This window comes from Armigeres subalbatus, chromosome 2 (genome assembly GCF_024139115.2).
Source record: "Armigeres subalbatus isolate Guangzhou_Male chromosome 2, GZ_Asu_2, whole genome shotgun sequence".
NCBI classification, from domain to species: Eukaryota; Metazoa; Arthropoda; class Insecta; order Diptera; family Culicidae; genus Armigeres; species Armigeres subalbatus.
In genome coordinates, this window is record NC_085140.1 from 453,782,213 (window position 1) to 453,794,345 (window position 12,133).

At 40.4% G+C, this 12,133-nt stretch overlaps 2 protein-coding genes across 2 annotated transcripts; one reads left to right on the plus strand and one right to left on the minus strand.

Moving 5' to 3' along the window:
- Positions 1-2,457: 2,457 nt before the first annotated feature.
- LOC134218239 (uncharacterized) lies at positions 2,458-4,541 on the plus strand. The gene is made up of 2 exons (XM_062697161.1): positions 2,458-2,872; positions 3,950-4,541. Exons 1-2 carry the CDS (start codon positions 2,735-2,737, stop codon positions 4,379-4,381), a joined length of 570 nt encoding a protein of 189 aa, XP_062553145.1. The 5' UTR covers positions 2,458-2,734; the 3' UTR covers positions 4,382-4,541.
- LOC134218238 (ribosome biogenesis protein WDR12 homolog) lies at positions 4,478-6,383 on the minus strand. Its single transcript, XM_062697160.1, has 3 exons — positions 6,165-6,383; positions 5,175-6,109; positions 4,478-4,822 (listed from the first exon to the last, which is right to left on the minus strand). Exons 1-3 carry the CDS (start codon positions 6,230-6,232, stop codon positions 4,539-4,541), a joined length of 1,287 nt encoding a protein of 428 aa, XP_062553144.1. The 5' UTR covers positions 6,233-6,383; the 3' UTR covers positions 4,478-4,538.
- Positions 6,384-12,133: the final 5,750 nt, after the last annotated feature.

Sequence of the window (12,133 nt, forward strand, 5' to 3'; positions counted from 1 at the left end):
ATCGGGTGATGTATGTAGTTCGAGTCTTAGGGGAATTCTTGAGTCCCTTCGAAACACGCAGAAGGTTACAACAAGTCGATGATCTATCGTGCCTGCTATTCAAAATCGCTTTGAAGGGGGTAACGGGCACGGATTGACACGAGTGATACGATTCACAAAATTTGTAAGACTGCGGTGGGCCATATACGTAGCCAGAATGTGTGACAAAAACCCAGGAAAAATGGTTCTCGACAATGTTCCGACGGATACAAGAAGGCGAGGTGCGCAGCGAGCAAGGTAAATCGATTAATGATTTACGGCCCCTCCTTAAAGTGCATGGCTGGCATTGCCATGGACCGTGCTGAATGCGGACGATTGTTATGTACTGCAAAGGCCACTCCATCCTTAATAGGCTGAATAAATAATTGAATTGGGTTTAGATTGGATTCGGATTAGATTTGGATTTGAATTTTGATTTGATTTGAAATAGATTTGATTAGGAACGGATTTGTATAAAAAAAAGTAAGTAATGTAAGTAATGCATAGTCATTGAAGACGACGCGGCATTCAGTTCACTGTTAAACATCACCTTGTCCTGTTACTCGGCAGCAATCTTCCTCTGTCCTCTAATTTTACCCAAAAAAAAAAAAAATTACTTATCTCCTGTTGTATGTATTACAACATGAAATTGAAATTTTTTTATACTAATATGTTAGAGCGTGGAAACGCCCTGCGTCACATCTTTGGTCTCGGATTGATGCCATCCTAGCTCATTCGCTAGATTAACTTCATCAACAACTGCACAGCTGGAAAATTGATGAGACTTCTATTTTGATTTAGGTACCTCCTGAAACCGAGTAGGTGGACAATGTGTCAAAATTCGAAAAAAAGCGAACTAGGTATCTATTTGTAACTCTTAATTACCTCACGAACTGTTGCGAGTCATCTCCGGTTGCCAATCGTTTCCCTCTTCACCGAATCACCGTCTTCAAATCGATTTTACGATGCTTGCTGAGTATACACTCCTCGTTTAACTTTCGGGTGCGATTGCAGCAGCGCTGATGGCGTAAGTAGCGGATTTACAGACGATTCCTTCAATTCATGTGAACATTCCGAAATGTGTAAGCACCTGTCCTTCGATCGGTTACATCATGATGTCCAAATCCTGAGATCGTGAACGACGTCGGTAGAATCGTTGATCGAAACGATCGTCAAGTCGGCACCACTACGCACTCGCCACCACCACTGGTCCCAGCCACTGACGAGTCCTCCGCCAAAACGCCACGAATGCCAATCTTTCATGGTGTGGGCAAGCTCTATATGAACCAGAACCCGTTATAATTTGAGATCCGGAACAGCAGCCTCGAGCTGGTTCGGGTCGTAGGTGGCATTCTCCCGTACGAGTGTATAACTACCTGTTGCGCTTACTTCAGGTGAAACGATCGTCACGTCGGCACCACTACGCACTCGCCACCACCACCAGTCCTCCACCAAAACGCCACGAATGCCAACCTTTCGCGGTGTGGGCATGCTCCATACCGACCAGAACCTGACGTAATTTGGGATCCGAAATGTGGAAGCCGCCTCGAGCTGTTTCAGGTCGTAGGTGACGTCCTCCCGTACAACGGATTTTCCTCGCGGATTTCAACCAATGCCGATATCGGATTATTCCTCGGTTCGAGAATAGAAATAATCCAAAAACCGGTGGCAAATGATGCTGAAGAAAACCCCTTTTCTATGCTATCGGCACAGCGAACGACGACCATGATATTTTCACTTCACAATTTCACTTTTTTTTTCTCACTTATGGCATCGGCAGAATTTTTTCTTTCTTTTTTTAAATTGTTTACATCGATCTGTCATCGAAGATGTACATGTAATGTTGTTGTATTAGTGAACACAAATCATGTTCTCACTACTACATACACTATTTTGGTCGACTCACTGAAATGACTCACGTTAGGGTAAGGTTACACTAATGTTACCCTAACGCAGACGTTTGATATCAGCAAACGCCTAACACGATGTTGCAATATAGCGTAATTTTAGTCGAGGTTTACCCTAACGTGAATCATTTTTTTAGGCTCATGAGGTAACATGTTACCCTAAAGTTCGGGTCATGTTAGGCTAATTCTCCTTGCTGGGTCATCTAACCGTGTGGAGGAAAGCTCAAAGCTCATTGGGGGAGGGGAAGTTAAAAAAGGCCTTTTCGCCGGTGAGTTTTCCTCCATGCTAGTGTCAAATGCTACAGTGACCGATTGATTTTTTCACACCGACAAGCCGCCATTACCGAGCGTGGAAAGCTGGATACTGTGTGTATATTATAATATCACAAATTAAAATTTAGAAAAGAAATATTGTATCTCTGGTTGTAGGATTGCTATCGGAAATGGCAAATTTGACAGATAGCCCATATATTTTCTGTCAAATTTGCCGTTTCCGTTGCCGTTCCGCTGACATTGTGTTTGGGATTCATCTCTATTTCGAAAACGGTCAAATTACCGAGGGTCCACGGTACGATTAAAAAGGTAGAATCGACTACGGTGTAACTGAAAAGACCAATTTATGTGCTGCGGTTTTGTTATTGTTATGATTCGCACACGAGCCAAAATTTGCGCACATCACATCATACTCGCATGCTGTTTTAGTTTTATTTTTTTGCAACATTGCATGCATTTTAACTAATTGTTTCTCTTTTTAATATTATATATAGTTTTTATTAGTCTCAATTTTTTCAATAAAGTTTCAAGTAGTAATGGATAGTGATAATAACAATTCGCAAATTGTCTGCCGGTTTTGCCTACAATACAGCAGTGCAATGTGGCCTCTGGAAACGGTCTACAACAGGGAGAGATCGTTTCTGGAAAAAGTCTACCAATGTGCTCACATCAATGTAAGGAAATAACTCATAGTAGGATATGGAGGTTTGTATGATAAATTGTGGGAAATTATTTTGCTAGATACATTATAGATATATCTGCCCCCGTTCTATGAAATCGCTAGGTAGACTCCATTAACAAACAAAACTAAACTGAAAAAAATCAAACATGTTCAGGGTCGCCTAATTATAAGTTATTATTATAAGTTGGTTTGTTTATATTTGGTTACTTCAGGACTAGTATCGACTAATTTATAACAGCTTTTTCAAATATAGCGTCAACTTTGTAGGTGCACATATTATAACAACGATTAAACTAGTTTTTTACTGTAACAAACTGATGGCCAAAGGTGACAGAAGGGCCGATTTCGACTACGATAACACTTGCAAAGAATGGCTTCATTTCATTTAACTCGCGAACGAGTTGACTGATTTCAAGATTTTGTCACTAATCGTTGATGCGCATTTTTTTTACGTAAGAAAAGTTAATAGAAAAATGATTCAAACGAATCGGATTCATTGAAAAGTATCGATCGTCCATAAATAAGAATACGGGTGATTGACTAGTACGCAAAGCTTAACAGCAAACCCGTTTTGATAGTAGTTGAGTAGATATTTCAGGTTAATCAAGTACCTGAGTGGGGACCCTCCTTAGCCTAGCGGTAAAATGCGTGATTATAGAGCTAGACCATGATGAGGGCGGCTGGGTTTGATTCCCGGTGTCGGTATAGGCAATTTTCGATTTGGAAATTGTCTCGATTTCACCGGACTTAAAAGTATCATCGTCTCATGATAAACGAATGCAAAAAAGGTAACTTGGCTTAGGAAACCTCGGGGTCAATAACTGTGGAAGTGCTGAATGAACACTAAGCAGCAAAGCGAGGCGGGAGGGATGTAATGCCAATAAGAAGAATTCATTACTTTGCCAATGAATGTGAAACAAAGCAAGCTTGTGAGTCTTGAAGTGTTGGCACACATTTTCTGACTAATTATGCGCATCTACTTACATTCGTTCAATTTATGTTTCCCTAAATTTATCATATTTGAGTGAATATTGAATAGACAAACTAAGATCATTTTATCGAATTACAGATTATTGACCTTGACGAATTGCGCACGTGGGTCTGCGAAAGCTGCCTAAACAACATCGAGAAATTCTATAGTTTTCGAAACATGCTCCAACACAACTTGGCGGATTTTAACGAACGGTTTCGTGAGGAACAGAAGGAGCATCAGCACGAAACCGCCTGGAACGACAATCAACAGGTGGAGGTCTATTTTAGTGATTTTAGCAACTGCGACGATTGTTACGAGATTCCGCCAACAGATTCAGAGTATGAGACGGAAGGTGAAGTTGGAGTTCGTGAGCGAAAACCGGACGACTATACGAGAAAAGGCTCGTATGAAGTAGCTCAAATCGAAGCAGAATTTGCGGAAATACTTACGGAAGATTGTCCTTTGACCAATTACGAAATGTGTCCTCCTGTCGAAAGACGGGAAGAAATCAAACAAAACTGTACATAATTTAGGAGAGTTGTTTGAACTGTTTGGAGTAGATCATTAATTCGTTGAATGAATTATGTTGTTGAAATTGTTTTTCTTTCCAATGATTTTACTCGGTTATTGTGTTTACGAAAATCTATTATATAATTTGTATAATGAAATAAATCGTGCCAGAAATTTACTTTTGCTCCCCTCCTATTGCTATTTTGGATTTGAAAACACGCACCGAATTGTCCGACCCTCCCGACAGAATGAATTTCGGATTCGACCAATCGCAGGCCAGCACCTTGTCTTCGTGACCAATTAGCTCAAAGATGGGCGCCTTCGGGCTGCGATAATCCCACAGCTTGACATGGTTGTCGTAAGCTCCGGACACAAACAAGTATTCATTGGTATTGCTCCAGCGCACCGATTGGACCCACTGCGTGTGACCGAGGTAGGTATTCTTGACGATGGTTCCCTCTGTGAAACGGGTAACAACAGATGTGACACTCAAAACTTAGAAATTGACTTAAAACTATGCAGTAGAGACAGTTACGGATAGTGCTAAATAAATTTTTAGTGCATCATGCTAAATCCAGTCACCCAGCATTAGTCAAATCATTGCATCAAACTCAGTAAAGCCATTTTTAGTAATTTTATCAAGTTTATTAATTTGATTGTCTACTGTTTATACTTGAAATAAATTTGTTCTGATTCTTTTAATCGTTATTTTTTCAACATTCATTACGCATGATAAAAAACAAAACGAAATCAAACTTCTTTGCCAGTAAGTTTCCAACTTCAATAAAATTAAAGTAAAGTTTATACTCACGGTTTGACTTGGGATCATACAGTCTCAGGTTTTTATCTGGCGAAGCAGCAATGATCAACCCGTTCAAATGGGAGTAGCTCAAATCGAAGAACGATTTGTGACCGCAGATTTCCGACTTTATTCCGTTGAGGGATAGGTCCCAAATTTTGATGGTGTGATCCCACGAGGACGTAACGAGCGTGTTGTCGTCGATCCACTGCACACCGGAAATACACTCTCGGTGGCCGGCCAGGGTAAGGATCGGCGTTCTCGCATTGCCTTGGTCAAGTTTTTGTCTCTTGCTAGTAGAGGGCTGCGTTTCACTTTCGTTACGCACATCCGTGGACCAAATTTTAAGCATTGTATCCCAGCTTCCGGTGGCCATCCGCGTTTTGCTCCGATTAGCTGAAATACAGTCAACTCCACGTTCGTGTCCTTTGCAAACTTGAACGCACTCAACCGAGTTTGCTGCAACATTCCACTCCCACAGCATGACAGTTTGGTCCTGCGAAGCGCTGGCAAATACTCCCTTCTCTTGATCTAACGACACCCAAGTGACTCCCTTTACCGGCGCAATGTGACCCGGGATGGTCAACTTGTGCTTCCCTTTCGTGGTCCAGATATTCAAGGTGTTATCATAACACCCTGTCAGAATCCAGTTATCCCTAGCTTCGACAGCTGAAACCCAGTCATCGTGTAGCAGACAATCTTGTGGTTCCGGGGCCGGATATCGTTCTACATATTCAAGTTCCACTTTGTCTTCGAACGATATTTCTCGCTCCTTCAAGTGTTGTCCCAATGAAATCTTAACAAATTCTCCATTTAGGAGAAAATCAAATTCAACCTTGCCGGCCTCCGGGTTTCCCGAGTCTTTAAGCAACGTATTAATTAGCACGTTTAGCTCTTTATTGTTAACATTCGCTCGAATGGAGTACGGAACATCCGGTACGGCAAATCTGTAAACAGAGTGATTAGGCCGGGCACTCATTGTCGATCATCGTGGATACTCACTGTTTTTGCTTGGTGTAAAGATGCAACTGCAGTTGTCCTTCGGACTTGCCTGTGATTTTAAGCGACATATTTATTGTTTAGCACAATAGGTGCTCTACGTTGATTATTGCTGATGAATTTCAGTTCGTTTTTCCACGGGTTATTCACTGGATAGCACAAAATCCGCAAAAAAAAACAATCCGCGCTTTGGAGACACCGACCACGCTGATAGTAAAAATTCTTGTTTTGACAGTTTGTCGACCACCAGGGTGGCCAGATATTGTTCTATAACAAATTTGATTGTACCACCGGTAATTATCGGTATACCGATAACCTATATCCAGTTTTCCGCGCGAGCGATAATGGCCGCCAGCTATAGACCAGTGCATGATGACGTAGATTGACAGTTCACAGAGCTTTTTCTCCGGGACTTAGCCTCCGGCGCAGCTTCCGATAAAATTGTTTCGTCATTTATTCGCATGTAGATGTTCATTGCGATTGATTTCATGCTGAATGCAAAGAATAACACTAAAATATTCGGAAGACAGCAATTTTAAAATAAAAATATGAATTTTAATTTTCCCTTCGTCGATTTTTCTTCTAACACCTTGTAAACAAGCTCCGTGAACTGGCAAAATAAGTGAGGTTAAGTTAGAGTTTGCATTGGTCTATAGCCTGCGGGTTGATGAAGTGAATTCAAGCCTTCTTAAATATTATATTTACCACATTGATCAAACTACTCAGAACGGTGGGCTCAGTTGACCTCCACAAACGTCAAATCAGAGACTAATGCTACGTTTAGACAAGGCAAGTGAATTGAGCAAGACGCTTGAATTGAACGCGAACTGAACGTGTAAACACCTTAATTCAATTCACTTGAACGAAAAGAAAGTTGAGCATGTTCAACTTTTGGCAAGTCAATTGAATTCAACTGAGTTGTTCAATTCACTTGCCCTGTCAAAACGTAGCATAAAGGGGCAAGCCAGAGTAAACGCGACGAGCGATGCGACGCGACGCGACTCACGTAAAAGAATAACAATCATTATTAACAGGCATCGCACGTCGCGTTTACTCTGGCTTGCCCCAAACCCGCAGCCAAGCTGGCATCCATTACCGCTCGTGGAAAACTAGATAGGTTTAGACTATGAGGAAAAAATGAAACGCCCCAGACTGAGTTCGAACCATGGACGTCGGGGCGTCCATCGACGCTTGAATACTCGGGAAGGTAACTGATGAGTATAAGAAGTATTGTCGGTGAGATAATCAGTCGAAGATTTTTTTTCCTTTAAGTGATTTTTTAATTTTAAAATTAAGTTCATCACTAACAGTTGAAGATTCGTAAGGCACTAGTTATGAATTTCGATAAGAGATATTTTAGTTAGAATATAAAGATTGTCGCTGTCGTCGCTGTCTGGAACATCTTTTGCTGACGAGGATTGGGTGCTAAATGTCAATGAAGGAAAAATACATACGATTTGACAGTTCCGACATGTTTCGGATACCGTCATGTTTCGGACACCAGCAAAAAGGGAACCGAAGCGAAAATTTTTATCTTGAAACTAAAACATCTTTTATTTCGATAGTCCAGTTTGCTGAGTGAAAGTTTGTTGAAAACAAGTTTAAAGTAAATTTATTTAACTATGATCGTGTAGAAAAAATTAATAATTTTTTATGTCAAAATAACAACATAGTTTTCAAAAACACTATGCTGCCAAGGTACATAATTAACCATCTAATACTAAAGACACACTGGTGGTACAAGTACCACGGTTATATACCCTAGTACATATTGTACCATGGTTTTCCACGTTGTACCAGCATGGTACAAGGTGACACACTAGTGGTACAACTTGTACCATGGTACGAATACCACCAGTGTGTCATTAGTATAACCTCGCCATCTACACTCAAAAAAATGTAGCGGACGAAACTATCATTCCGAGGGTTAATTTAAGAATACGCACCGACGATTTTTAGCAGACAACAAACCCGTTTGATTTTACCATCCGCGCAGTAAAAATCAACTGTGGTCCTGGTAGAATGTTGTTGCATGAACTGAATCAGTGGTGAATTTATCCGAATGCGTGGTTAATTTAACTGAAAATTTGTGGTTGTTTTAAAAACATGACGTAGTCTACAAAATAGTAACCGTTACCATGGAATTTTTTTCTGTGTACATGGTTAGGCTTACAACACCTGTTCTTGTTCAGCTGCAGGAAAGCTCTCTGGCGTTCCTGGTTGAGGGAAAGGGAAAAAAGGCCTTTTCGCCGGTGAGTTTTCCTCCAGCTAGTGTCAAAAAGTACAGTGACCGATTGATTTTTACACACCGACAAGCCGCCATTACCGAGCGTGAAAAGCTGGATACAAATATATCGTACACGCTCGTCCAGCTGAACTCAAATTTGGGTCAGTTTAACTCAAAATCGGAAAAACTGGCTCAAGACAAAATTGAGTTCACGACCCTTAACTCAATTTTGAGTTATTTAAAGAGATATTTTATTATGAGTTACATTCACTCAAATCATAAAATCGATTTTTTATGAAATTGAGTTTGTCATGCGAGAATGTTATTATAAATTTCAATTTCAAAGAGAATGTTTGAGGTGAAAAATGAAAAGCATTTTATTCATTTTATTTGCCAAACTCGTTCGCATATAAATAGATACAAAGCTTAATATAAAATAAATTGAAAAGGATTAAAAATATATGTATGAGATTGGAGGAAACGGAGAGCTCGTTGTTTATAGATCTGGCCATATTTTCTGCGACGTATGTTGGACGCTTCGGAAGAAGTTTGCGATGAGCCTTTCTTAAATATATTAGCATGCTATAGATGTTCGTGTCATGTCTTCGGAGCATCCTTGACTAGAATTTCGCCGATAAAGAGTCTCGTGATAGCTGGCAACGATGTAAAAAATCAGCAGTCGTCGAGCGAAGTCTATAAACAACTGGATGCAAATGCAATGTTGTTCATTTAATCTGTATCAAAACATAAAACAACATATTTAATCGTGATTCACAGACACAAAATGTATATAATTTTCTCTGGAACTTACCGAACAAAATTCCCTGGCCCTTTCTAATTTCCTATTAGATAATTTCATTAATCATATAACTCAATCTCTTTGCAAATCAAATTCTCATTGCTAGCAAGTATGATTCTAAATATAGAATTGTTATAAAAAGCTGCCTGTTACTTAGTAGCAGTAAATAAAATGTAAAAATATATTGGTATTCATTTGTACCCGCATACGAATGCTATATACGGTCGCTACGCTCGTGCAGGCCTCATACAAGTAAGAATGTGTGAGGTTGATGTTCGGGTAGCGATGGTGTGGTAGACGTGTGCGTGGTATTAGAATCCAATAGCATTCAAATTCTAATTGTAAAAAATGAATCCCATTAGAACTCACTTTAATACTTTCTCATTACTCTAGTACTTCTAATTCTCATTCATAAATTCCTACCCCATAGATCGCATCACTTACCAAAGTGAATCCAGATAATATATCCCTTCATACTAACACAATATCCTATCCTAAGACTATCGTGGAAATGCAGAGGTATACTCGGTCTCTAGTAGCAACGAGAGTTGAACTAATAATCCTTCCTTCCCTTGATGACCGTAAGGACGTGGCCGGCGCCGTAATTGACTTAGTAAAATGCATTGAATTTCCGAAATTTGCACATTGAGAATGATAGCTAAACCCAAGCTCCATTCAATTGGTTCCCTGTGCAATTTCGCAAGTTCTAGTCAATCACGGAGTAGTAACTACGAATTGTACGGTTATCCTGCTCATGCTCATGCTCATAATTTTCTCTGGAACTTACCGAACCAAATCCCTCCTGACTGTTTTTGCCTTTCTCGTATTTTTCTGGTGATTAAGCTGACTCCAATAAAATCTTTTCCGGAATAAAAGCCTCTGGACTCGGCTCTGGAATAAGAATGACAAATTTCATCAAAGAGGAGGCAAAAAATAACGTTTTGATAATTTTAACTTACATGAAACAAATTAACAAATTTTAACCCTTTTGCTATTACTGACCGTTGAACTTCGCAATTTTTCTAAAATTTTCACGGTGAACTCAAATTTCAGATAGGGGTCTGTTCAAATATTACGTAACGCAATAGGGGGTGGGGGGTTGTTTTATTTTTGTTACGATTTGTTACGCAAAATATAGGGGGTGGGGGTCCTTCAAGAAATTGTTACGCGTAACAATGAGAAAAAATATTTATATTTTTCAAAAAATAGTTATTGTCTTCAAAATAGCATAAAATACACAAAAAATAATAATTTATTGTATCGTGGTTCTAATTCTACCGAAAACAAGATTGTTCTAAAAAATGTATTTGTTACGCGTTACGTATGGGGGTGGGGGTAGTTCTAAATTTTGTTACAGATTGTTACGAGGGGGTGGGGGGTTCTTAAAAACAACGTTTTTCGCGTTACGTAATATTTGAACAGGCCCTAGTTACTTATTTATTTTAGTTTGAGTAACAGTTACTCAATTTCATAAATCTCTCTTACTCAGCGTTTGACGTTTTAGAACAACTTATGAAATGTTAAAGAACAACATCTGGCAACCCGGTTGTATCTTATGCAATCGCCGCTACTGTGGTGTGCCCCTACCGGATAGGCGTCACTGTGGTAGCTGTCAACCTTTCCCTCGTTTTTCAACAAATGTAAAAATCATATCGAACAATATAAACGTGTTTAATCTTGTCTCTTCAAACAGTATTCTTTTATTTCCGTTTTTCCGTACCAATCCGAAATCCTATTTCAGGTTTTGGGTCCAGTAAACGCGTTGCGCGAGTGGAACATTTTAGTGAAGTGGTTTCGTGATGGAAGTTGAAAAAGCCGATCGTGTTTTTCTGCCGCTTTTCGACGGCACAAATTTTTCAGCATGGAAGTTCCGCATGCTGGTACTCCTGGAAGAGCATGAGCTTGTGGAGTGTGTGCATACTTTTGCTGCTGATGTACCGGCTTTGCAGTACGAGGCTGGTGACAGCGATGCTGTGAGGAAGACGAAAGATGTGGCCAGAGAGAAGAGAAAGAAAATGGACAGGAAGTGTAAATCGTTGCTAGTGTCGCGTATACATGATTCGCAGCTGGAATATATTCAGGACAAACCCGATCCAAAAGACATTTGGGATGCACTGCGTCGTGTGTTTGAGCGCCGCAGTATCGCGAGCCGCATGCATCTTAAGCGCCAGATGCTCACAATGCGGTTTGAGGGTGGTACGCTACAGCAACATTTTCTTCGGTTCGACAAGTTAGTGCGTGAGTATCGTGCGACGGAAGCAGTGCTAGAGGAGATCGACGTGATTTGTCATCTTCTTCTCACACTTGGCAATTCGTATGCCACCGTGGTTACCGCGATTGAAACAATGCCGGAAGAAAACTTGTCGCTCGAGTTCGTAAAATGTCGGTTGCTTGACGAAGAAACCAAACGAAAAGGTGTCGATTTGTGTTCCTCAGCTGCGAGTGGTGAAGCTGCTTTTTCGGGCTCAAAGAAGCCAATGAAAACGAAGAAGATGAAATGTTTCGGGTGTAAGCAGGAGGGACATAAACTTTCGGAGTGCCCTGTGAAGAAAAAGGAAGGCAATAAATCGAAGGCGAATCTTGCCGATCAAGGTGGCGTGTGTTTTGTTGGCTTCAGCAGGGGATCTGATGTACAGTGCGGATCGCGAAAAGTGAAATGGTTCATTGACTCTGGCTGTTCGGATCATATAGTGAATGACAGGTCGCTGTTTGATGATCTGAAAGTATTGGATCAGCCAATCGAGATAGCGATTGCTAAAAATGAACAGTGCATTGTGGCAAAACATTCCGGAACGGTTCGCGTTCTCTCCGAAGTTAACAGTAAACAAATTGAGTGCACAGTAAAGGACGTTTTGTACGTGCCGGAATTAAGGTGCAATTTGTTTTCGGTGATGAGAGTAGACGATGCGGGAATGAAGGTGATTTACGAGAATGGGAAAGTGCAAA

Excerpts from the sequence above, each read along its gene's own strand:
- LOC134218239 (XM_062697161.1), top strand. The coding sequence starts at position 2,735 with ATGGATAGTGATAATAACAATTCGCAAATTGTCTGCCGGTTTTGCCTA. Across the intron at positions 2,873-3,949 it reads ACCAATGTGCTCACATCAAT|ATTATTGACCTTGACGAATT; the intron begins GTAAGGAAATAA and ends ATCGAATTACAG.
- LOC134218238 (XM_062697160.1), bottom strand. The coding sequence starts at position 6,232 with ATGTCGCTTAAAATCACAGGCAAGTCCGAAGGACAACTGCAGTTGCAT. Across the intron at positions 6,110-6,164 it reads CTTTACACCAAGCAAAAACA|ATTTGCCGTACCGGATGTTC; the intron begins GTGAGTATCCAC and ends CTCTGTTTACAG. Across the intron at positions 4,823-5,174 it reads GTATGATCCCAAGTCAAACC|AGGGAACCATCGTCAAGAAT; the intron begins GTGAGTATAAAC and ends CCCGTTTCACAG.